This window comes from Sinocyclocheilus anshuiensis, unplaced genomic scaffold, assembly GCF_001515605.1.
Source record: "Sinocyclocheilus anshuiensis isolate Anshui unplaced genomic scaffold, SAMN03320099.WGS_v1.1 scaffold1069, whole genome shotgun sequence".
In the NCBI taxonomy this organism is placed as follows: Eukaryota; Metazoa; Chordata; class Actinopteri; order Cypriniformes; family Cyprinidae; genus Sinocyclocheilus; species Sinocyclocheilus anshuiensis.
Window position 1 is genome coordinate 617033 of NW_015557150.1, and position 11533 is coordinate 628565.

General features: G+C 37.3%; 1 protein-coding gene across 1 annotated transcript in view; it reads right to left on the minus strand.

The window, feature by feature from the left end:
- LOC107678144 (steroid hormone receptor ERR2-like) overlaps nt 1-3531 on the minus strand; it is a 76204-nt gene extending 72673 nt beyond the window's left edge. The window contains exon 1 of the mRNA XM_016473311.1: nt 3480-3531. Within this exon, the coding sequence (XP_016328797.1) occupies nt 3480-3529 (50 nt within the window). The 5' untranslated portion in view covers nt 3530-3531. The remainder of the gene's footprint in view (nt 1-3479) is intronic.
- Nucleotides 3532-11533: the final 8002 nt, after the last annotated feature.

The window sequence follows — 11533 nt, forward strand, 5'->3', positions numbered from 1 at the left end:
GTAAAGTGCTTTGGGTGTTCAACAATACACAATAAAGCGCTATATAAATGCATCATTCATTCATTCATTCATGCGGCATGCATTGGAGGGCCATTATCCTCAGCACACTAACGGAGCTGGGTTTATTTTTAAACTCACTGTCACGGCGTGGCCAGGATGCCAAGGTTACCTCGGTGAGAACTGGGGGACGGATGGGGGCCGTCGGGCAGCTCGGTCACTGCTGCAGGGTGTGAGAGTACTGAAAGTAACCCTACCGCGAAGACACGCGGAGACCACAACGCTCGCACTACAACACAGCCCTTCTGTCTCAATACACATTCACTTTGGGAATTTACACATGCATTATTCAGAAATTCGCCATTCTTTTATTGTTTGACAGCTACATTACACACTACACTCTTAAAAATAAAGGTTGCAATAGGGTGTTTTCACATCGGTGCCATAGAAGAACCATTTTTGGTTTCTCAAAGAGCCTTTAAGCAAGCAGTTCATTTTCTAATAATATAAAGAACGTTTTTCTATTATAAAGAAGCTTCAGTGCAATGGAAAGCTTCCACGGACGTTAAACATATTAATACTGTCTCCTGATATACAGTTGTTATAATGCAAGCTTATGATGCCTAAAACAAGCTGGTTAGAGAGAGTTAGAGGTGTTAGAGTGTGATATGTGCACAGATGACAAATATAGAGCAACAAAGACCCTCAACAGAGCATGTGTCGATAATAAACACGCAACGGAAAGAACGCAGGTGAGTGACGCGCTGCATGTGCATATAAAAACACTGCTCTGCGCTCACCAAAAACAATCCCCCGCTGGTACACAGAGCCTGTGTGTTTGTTTGAAAAACCATGCGGCGAATCGAGAAGCGTGCTCGTTTTGGCCGGCGAAGGGCTCGCGGAGAGAATCGAAACCCTCTCCAGAGCTCATGAATATGTGGGCTGACCACAGCCATGGATCTGTGTGAGTAATGTTTTCTGAAACCAAATTACTGTAAGCTGATTCCATCTGGATAGTGTTAGAGCCGGCCGCTTTGGTTACCCGCGATAGCATCTCCTCACAGACAGCAAAAATCTGATTAACCCAACAGCACTGAAACACTTGCTCAAAGACCGCCGAGCTTTTAACTTAAGATGCACTAATGCAATTCCCACAGCTGCTTTTTTCCGAACCTAATGCGATAAAACGGAAAGAGGAAAACGGAAACGCCGGAGATACGCGCTTTATGCGCTCGATCCACCAACTCGGTAATGAAGTCAAACAATTGTTCAATTGAATTTGTCTGGCCGTGCTTATGGAGGTTTTCTGCATACGAAAGTAATCCAGCTGTCATCCCGACCGAGAGCCTGAAATGAGGCCGCAGTGAGCGAGAATACGTCTAGTCAGTCTTTGCTCCGGGTCATATTGAATATCCCAGCTGAGTAAAGAAGACGTCACAGTGACCGGCTGCATCGCCACGTTTCCGAATGCCTCGGATCTACACATGAATACTGAAGCACGCAGCATGCAGTTTACAAACAAAAGCAGCATCAATCTCAGCACACGTGCCAGTAAACATTAACCGGTGGCATTTCGACGTGAATCCAGTGCAGCAGTGCATCTGAGGACAGTGTGTGTGACTCACACTCAATTCACACACATGCAGTGTCCATCAGTAAATGAACAGCAGCCGTAATCACACACAGCCAGCCGCTGACAATACTCTTCGTGTTTGTTTTATAATGTAAAACACACATTTTATCGAATCACTTCAACAACATTTGATTAAATATTTTAGGAAATGCTTCAACTAACTAAAACTAAACAAAGTGGATTTTTTAATAAAACAAATAAACATATAGATGCACAATAAGGCCAGTCAAAAACCTAAAACAGGTTCCTCTATTACACAAAAAACACTCTATATTAATAATAACATTTAAATGCATCAGCAGACTTCATAATGAAAAAAAAGTAATGTATTATTTTCTATGCAAAGAGATTAAGATATAATTATATCACTATTACACATTTATGTATCAAAATAATTTGGTACAGTAGGTCAAATAAAAGTGTAACATGATGGTGTTTAAGTAACAAACCAGCAGTGACAGTCAAATTTATGAGACGCATATTTAATGACAGACAAATAAATAAAGAAAAAATATTTTGTATCTTTTAAACATTTTAAAAATTCTTCATAAAGCACTAAATGAAGTATTACTAAAGAAAATCTCACTGTAGTTTTACACTATTTCAGATTGTACATTTTCAATGGAGAGAGTCATTTGCACAAAACGAGTTGCTTAATAAAAATATGAATTTTAAATATAAATGAGACTAAGTAATTCTAAATAAAGGTTTTCTAATGGCAAACGCGATGTGGAAATGCATGCGTGGAGCGTCAGAGCTCTATTGAACCTTTGTAATCCGTCTTAGTGTAAAACTACAAAGCAGCTTTAAAAATGTGTGTTTAGGATGACTAAAGTGTGCAGAGTGTAATCTAGTCTAATTTACCCAAAACACACAGACAGTCATTCGACCCATTTCTTTATGTCAGAGCTGCTGGTGTGACACGTTACTGAGAGTAAATAAAAAAATCCATATCCAGAAATCCATCAATGGATCAAAACACATTGTACTTTTTATTGATAAACATTGATAATGTTTTAAATTAGAACTGTTTTAGTTACTGTTAAATACTGTTTTAAGAACAGATGACTCTTCTTGTCAATACATAATTAAAAAACCTTGTGTAGAATTACTGTACGTGACATACTGTATACACGCCCTTAATGTTTATGTTTCATAAGAAAAATGTTCAAATGCAAAATAAAGATGTGCCTTAAGATAATCAGGAGAAAAGTGTTTCATGCAGAATTATAACAAAAAAAATTTAAAAGAAAAAAAGAAAGTCAAAGCAGCTTCATTTCGGTAAAAAATAAGACTAAATTTTCTGCAAGTTGCATCTTCTTGGTCTTTATAAAGCGAGCACATTATTCCACAGCCTGGCGCGAGCTGTGATCTCAGCCGGCCCCGGGACACTTGGACCCCTTCAGCCGCTCCTCTGGGGCCACTCCACCACCCAAAAGACCTAACTCATTAATTTAATTCATTTAATAAACAAACATCTGTCCTGTGCCCTTTGTCCCACCTGAACCCTTAAGACTTGTTTGCAAACACAAACGGCTCTAGAAGAGCGTCCGACTGCTGGGACGCATGCGTCACGCAACACACTACAAGAAACAAACAACCTATTAAAGCAGAGGGAAAAAAATTGTCTCTAAACCTCACTCTGCTGACATTAGGACCATACATTTGTGTGGAAAGTAACACGGCATCCATGCAGATTAAATCGCATCTATCACAGCAGCAGAAAGTTCAGCCAGTGCAAGAAAACTGTACTATCGACCTAAACAGACATGCAAAGAAGCAGAAAAACAGACACAGACACTGAAAACAGGAAGCAATGTTAGTGCATGAAAGAGGAAGATGCACCTACTGGTTATGATAGCTGAGAGGATCAGGGATGCAAAGTTCGGAAATGTCCATCAGCCCAGGGAGGTAGAGCTCCAGCTCCTCCCATTTGGCTCTGCAGCGCGCACCCTCTCAAATACTCCCACAGACATCGCACACACAAGCAGCCAGCCTTCACAACAGACTGAAGCAAATATATATGAAACCACACAGACTTAACACAACTTACTTGTCCTATCTGAGGAGGAATCCTTTTATTATCGTATATTATTATTTTTTGTTTTGTTTATTTTACACTTACGAACAGGATTATTTGCAATGACCATTTGAAAAATCTGTTGTCATCTACCTATTGTGTTAACTGTAAAATGTTATTCAAAAGCATGTTTTTTTCTAAAAAGGGGGGGGGATTAACATAAAAAAAATGTTTAATAAACTAGTGCTCATCTACTTATTGTGTTAAATGCAAAATGATATTCAAAAGCATGTATATATATATGTGTATATAAATAAAATAATTTTCAGAAGTCCACTTTTATGAAATCTGTAAAAATGATACAAAACATAAGTGGCAATGTTGTAACATTATCAAAGTTATATTTTATATTTGTTTTATTATTTTGTAAGTTTAAAAATTGTTTTTAATAAAAATAAAAATATATGAGCATTGGTTAAAAATGTTTTTCTGTAATGTCATGAAACATTAAACACAGGAGAGACGCATTTGACAAATCTGACAATCACACTGACGATCCATTCGAATTTTGTGTATGAAATTCTACTTCGTTAAATCATTCGAACATTTGAGAGCAAGTGCTGGACTGTTTCAAGTCGTGAGTCAAAGACTGGACACCGAGAAGCAGAAAATCGCTGTCTGTCTTTGGGGCGCAAAGCTTTATAATCACCAGAGTCTCGGTGTTGCTCAAGCCTTGAAGAATTCAGAGAATGCAGATATAGCGTTTCACAGTCGCTCACGCTCCTCTGCTACTGTATCGCAGTTTATAAGCAGAGAATCAGAAGAGAGCCATAGCGAAAGCACACGCATGACAAGTGGCCAGTTTGAACAGCTGCCTGAGTGTCACAAATCCACAAAACACACACGGCTGAGCATGCTGGGTAACAGATATGCATTGCAAAAACAAAAATAATTCTGATGTTAAGCTGATTTGTGTATTTTTATTGGTCGACATATGCCTTTGATCCCACATGACTCCTGAACCCCGCCCTGCTCTATTCAGCGGCTCACGTTTCCATAATCAATACTAAAACATCACACGAGCCCTATTGATTATCACAGGACTCACTGCAAGCCTCAAAACTCAAACCCAATGCATTCAGTGAGAAACCAGAGTCTGAAAGCTCATGTATGAAAGGACAGACAAAATTAGTGTAAATCAAATGCATATGTCGTCCCTGAATACTGTTAGAAACGAGAAATAACCTCTGTGTTCCTTGAAGCTGTAATAAATATTCTAATTTCTTTGACAGCAGTTCAATATATGGATGCCTGTAAATGTGCACATGCAGTTCACATAACAAGCCAATAACAAAATACAAAGCTCTGACATGAGCATAAAATGTTTTAACTTTAAGCTTTTTCAACTATATCATCATCATCATCATCGTCGTCATCAGCGTGTGGCTGATACAGAGTCGATGATTGATGTCTCTGGGGTTCAGGGACATACAGTAATTTAATTGAAACACATGGAATTAAAGGTCATTCATCCACGAACCTAACCCATATGATTTGCGTACAATCCCTTTGGAATGCTTATTAAGGTCTGGTCTTATGTTACACAGGATTTGATATCAAACGCTGATATTGTGCTTGTGTTAAATGATGAGATATCTCTAGATTTCATTTAGCCACACACACACATCATGTCCACTTGATAATGCACAAATTAATTTAAATCAAATTCTATTACAGAAAAATAAAAAATAAAAAATCAGTCCAAGTAAGCTACTTGATATTTAGAGCTGAAATAAGTTGTTCAGTGTATTTTCAGTTTGGTCTATTTATTATAAATGACTTTATGTACAAGCAAGTATTTTAGTTATAGTTTAGTTACTGTTCTCATTCTCATTTTGAACTCAGTTTGTCATATTAAATTCATCACAATAAAATCAGTAAATGCAGTAAAGCGCATCATGTGTGTGTATTGTGTTTCAGGGAGTGAATAGTCCCTATTATATATGAAGTGCTCAGCAAAAAAGCCAAGCTGTTTTATTGATCATAGTGTTTGTATCACTGTTAACTACTATTTATTCGTAACAGATTTTTCTCTCAAATATTTTTGAACTTGTCTGATTGCACACGTTTATCCAGTTATCTAGATTTCTATTGGTTATATATATATATAGAGAGAGAGAGAGAGAGAGAGAGAGAGAGAGAGAAGAAAACTTAATTTTTAGAATTACATTTTATTGTATGTATAAATAATTTTCCAAATGTTCCCAAATGGAGATATATCTCACGTCTAAGGACAATTTTGACCCTGAACTTACAGCTAAATCGCATGCACAAAAATTACTAAAGAAAAAGAGACAAAAACTACTAACTTAAAGAAAAAGAGACTGTAAATGTGCTGATCTGAGATCTGTGTGATTTTAGTTTGAGTGAGACTCGGTGTGTGTGATTCGCTCAGTTTTGTTATAAACATATTTAAATAAATGAAGTGATTAAGCCAAAGCTAATCGATAAAGCTTTGAGTAAACAGATCAGTGAGTAAAACACAGCGGTGTGTGAAAGTTCCCACCACTCCAGAGGCTTCAAGCGGCGCAATAATTCACTGACAGCAAGAGAACGAAGACAGAAAAGATGTTTCAGGATGTAATGCTCCAGAAAAGAGAGGGAGAGCGGAGATATCGAGTGTACCTGCAGGCACAGACACAAGGAGCTCCTCAGGTGCGTCTCCATCTCCGACTGCACGCGTTTAACGCGTTTAGCGCTGCTGGATGCGCATTTGTATGAGCTCCTCCTCCGCTGCTAAACCAGGTCTGCTGTCGTCCCTGTTTGCCAAATGTAAACAATTTCGAATAAATATATACAGATATGTTATACCTCTGTAAAACCTGTGCTTAGCCTGGTCTTAAAAGCTAGTCATGTTTTTTCCTTTTTCTTCAAGACTGGTTATTAGTTATTTAAGTCAGTTACATAAAAAGGTAGAATTGAATTTGACAAAGACTTGGCTAACTCTATGTTGGTTAAACTAGTTCTTAAGACACAGTCCTAACAAAATGGCAATGGACAGACCGGCTTACGAGACACACACACTTACAATGATCATAATATATCTAGCAAACAAAGAATGTTCCTCTAACATTACTTAAACCTTAAAAGTCATGTACATTTTTCAAAAAGCATAGGTTTCACTTTATTTTGATGGTCCATTTAACACAGTAACGTTGCACCTACATGTCTACTAACTCTCATTAGAGTATTAGTAGAGTATTAGTAGACTGGTAGGGTACCAGGGTTAGAATAAGTTGACATGTACTTGCAAAGTTACTTATAGTCAGTAGAATGTCTGTTGGGAGACCATGCCAATAAAGAGTTAGCGGATATTAAGCAAACAGTCTACTAATACTCTGATGAGAGTTAGTACACGTGTAGGTGCAACATATTGTCAACAGAATGTTCAAAAGGGACCATCAAAATAAAGTGTTACCGAAGCATATACTAATTTCAATTACTTAACCATTTAAAAAAATTCCTTGGCATTGCGAAGGTTTCTTTTGCCTGGTTTCTGTTTCCTATTATCTATAATCCTGACCAGAGGCCACTGAAAGGCTATAAACAAGAACATTTGGACTAGAGCACTAGTTAGTTGTGTTGGCCGGGTGGATTTCACTGATGAATAAATCAGAAGAACAACATGAGCGTCTGGACTGAGCTGAGATCACACCGGTGTCTGCAATAATCACTGGCTTAAACGTCATGACTAGTAGTTTTAAAGGCCTAAAAATGCCTGTTTTGACCATCATATAGTTTAAATTAACATTCAGGTGATTTTGCAGCTACTGTACAAAAATGCTAAAGTTGTTGTTAGAGATTTTTCTTGTTTTTTATTCATATATAGATAAAAAGACAGGCATGCAAGCATGAGCATGAGCTTCAGTGATAAGGGAGAAATAGGACTTTCATAAATCCTGTATTAAACATTCAAGCCTATCATTGGGACGTCCCAAAGAAAGATATCTGATTCAGAGTACTGTGAATGAGCCTGATTCCACTAGACTCCACTAGAGGGAGTGCTGTTTCACCACAACTTAAACACCAATAAACAACCACTAATCACTGAAACCAAGACAATCACTTCATCAAATGTATTTCTTATAGCCTTACATCTAATTTCAAAGATATTCTGATAGCAGTTTATGTATATAAAAGCAAAATATATTAGCATTCTGTCAGCAAATGTCAAATTTGAACTGATTTTAGTTTTTTTTTGCAAGGACTGAATGAAAGTAGGGACTAGAGACCATACGTTATGAGTATAATATTGTTTGCTAAAGCAAGCGTCACTATTACTATTGCTCTTGCTTATTATGCATTTGACCTGTAACTCGTCATGCAGCGTTTGTGCTCCAGATATTAATGATTCCTCAAAACTTATGGCTGGTTGACTTTTGGAAAGCAATTGGACATACAATAAAATGGACACAAAGATTTACACTGAGAAGGGGCTACATGTGTATTTTGGGATTGTTTGGCTCAGGTGCAGTAAGTAACACCCTAGCAACCACCAAGAACACCCTAGCAACACCTTAGCAAATACTTTGCATAAAAGTGTCTGCTAAACTAATAAATGTAACAAGTAAATGTAACTTGCAACAATGCACACTGAAAAGATTTGGTGAAGGATTTCCTTTGAAACAGTTTCCACTCAGAATTTGCTAGTAAATGTAACAAATAATTACAAAGAAATGGCAAATAACACATTGAATAAATAAATAAATTAATTAATTAAAAGTAGTAACACTAAAATAGTCTAAAAAAAAATAATTTTTGCACAGGCAAACACCACTTAAACAAAAATCAAGCTGACTTTTATATGTACACTGTAAAACAAATATTTTTCAACATTAAATACAAATTTAAGTAAAAGATTACTGTAGTACATTTTAGAAGAAAATACTATTTCGGTCTTTCTACTTAAAAAACAAAACTATTTAATTCAAATTTCTTTGTAATTATGTGTGAAATGTACTATCCTTTTCTGCTTCAAGTAAATCCTACACCAGTGTATTAACGCCTTTCCATCATGTTTCTATCAGACATGTGTTATTAATATGCACTGTTTTCACATGCTACACACATGCAGACTGTATCAATTTAAAACGAATAGACCTGCATTTGTGTTTGCCATCAGTTATAGAAGACAAACAAGAAGAAACATTTGATTGTGCAATGGTACAAGAAACCCAAGATGCTCTCAGAACCACAGAAGATATAAAAACACTTTAGTTCCCTTTCAGTCGGTCACTCTCGACGTCACGTCGGATGACCGACGAAATTGGGATCTCGCTTAGAGAGACCAATCTACTTCGAGTGTAAACTAAACAAGCCAATGCACATTGGCATGCGATTATTGCATCCAGCTGCTGCTGATCACAGCGTGAGTATAAGTAGGCAGCAGATGCAGCGCATATTCAGCTTTTCGCTTCGGAGCCGAGCGATCACATCATTCTGCTCCTGACTACTCTACTGAGAGAAGAAGACTGAACGAGTTCAGCGCGCTCTTGGAGAGCTCTTCGTGTTGGCGGTACGGCGCTTCAGCGGTGGTGGTTTCCCTTCCACCAGACTTCCACCGTGTCCCGAGCCCTCAAGGTTGCACGATTGGTTACGTCGCGAGTGACCGACTGAAAGGGAAAGTCTCGTTTACGTATGGTAACCCTCGTTCCCTGAAGGAGGGAACGGAGACGTCACGTCCCGTCGCCACAGCTCCTGTACATCATAGAGTATATTTCGGGTGGCTTCCCAGGGTCACGGGTGCTAGACAGTGGCTTCTTTTACAAACTCGTGATACCTACTTATTTTTCCCTGCAGTCCCTGTAAATGAATTACAACATCATGGCAAACCCAGTTAAAGTCACTGGCGTTCAAAGCAGCAGACAGTCAAGACCCAGTGAAATATGTCCTCGGATCAAACAGAATCAAGCATTAATCTAAACTTCAGTCCCTCTGAACATTGCGTAATTCAAAACCCCAAAATTTTTCTTTCCATCGCTAAACCAAATAAGAGTCCATCCACCCTCCCGTGCGCTCGTTTCTCCATCCGTTCCTCTCGGTCCACTCAGTCCATCAACCCAAATTTCATTTGGAAGCCGCGGTCCGGCTGCAGATTTACTCACTTAACAAAACTGGACAAGAGGCCGTAAGTGCTTTGTGTTTGTGTGTGTGTGTGTGAGGAACGGGGGGTGGGACACTCAAGAAATGAGGATGTCTACTTCATGGAACCTGACAGGAAATCTATACACTGCAATGTTTATCATTCAGTCATTATCTCGCCGCCAAATGGAAGGACAATAATCCAATCATTTAGGCCGGCTTTACCTGAGGCTCTTTCGCAGGTTTTTTAAACAGTAACGTGTCTAATGTGGCAATGATAGAGAGAAGAGTCCATGAGTGTCACTGCATACATAAAATCAACTCTGTGACAGAGCAGCTGCTCTACTGAAGCCAAGCGCTCATCATTTATGGCTCATGCTATGAAACGGGTGCCTTTTCCAGTTCAAAAAGCTGATTAAACTAGATGTCTGTAAGATTTCAGACATTCTGTCATGTGGCTAAAATGTTTATGTGTTAATAAACAGCAATGTACACCGTTAAAAAAATTACGTAAAATTTATGTAAAAAAAACGGCAGCTGTGGTTGCCGGAATTTTACCGTAAAAATTTTTAGGTTTTACGGTTTTAACTTAAATTTACAGTATTAATTGATATAATGTTAATATACCAACCTATTGAAGTACTGAAAACAATACATGTAATGTCCAATACAGTTTTTCATTGTATACAGTAGGGGAATTTACCGTTAACCATTTAACAGCTTTTTACTGTAGCATTTTTACAGTCTTTTACCGCTAAATTCACGGTCATTTTTTACAGGGTACCATCACTGGCTAAATGAATACATTTTAACTATGTCTCCAGAAAGTAACAGGGTTGCCTGTTTGTTATATTTCATGTCTTTTTGCTTTTTACTACTCTGTAAAATAAAATAAAATAAAATAAAATTAAATAAATAAAGGACTGTAATTTTAATAGTAAAAGACTGTAAAAATTGTACAGTAAAAACCTGTTAACTGGTACTGTAAGTTCCTACACGATAAACGGGAAAAACTATAATAGATCAAACCTTACATTACTGTAGGTTTACAGTAAAATACTATTAAATGCACCATTTTTGGAAGTAAAAAAAAAATCATCTTATAATTTACAGTGAAAAACTGTAAACTGATAACTCAGCAGAGAAGTAAAATATTTTTATTTACTGTCTTTATAAATTACAGTTTTCAACTAATATTTAAAAGTTGTTCTGTAAATATGTTTACGTTTTTACTGTATTTTTATAAAATAATTCTGGCGACCACAGCTGAGAGTTTTTTTTTTCAGTAAAAAAAAAATGCAGGATTTTGTGTGTGTGTGTGTTTTCCCCAGTGGCAACCTTATGCTCAAGGTCATGACACTATGAGCTTTTTACTAGACATTTAATGCTGATTAATCTACAAATACACAGTTTTTAATAATCGTTTGACATCATTGTAAAACGGTTGACTGTTGATAACTTATAGTCAGCTAGTAATAACCTAACATACTTTGATTTATGCAAATTAAATAATAGTTACGGTTAGATACCGTAAAGAAATAACTCATATACACTACCATACAAAAATCTTATTTATTTTGTTTTGGGTGCTTCCACATTTAGTTTCTGACTTCATGTAGGAGAGTAATAATAACACGCAAAGGCAGCGATGCTACAAAATCTGCCAACTACTTTGTGTGTGTGTGTGTGTGTGTGTGTGTGTGTGTGTGTGTGTGTGCGCGCGCGCGAGAGTATGAAATCAG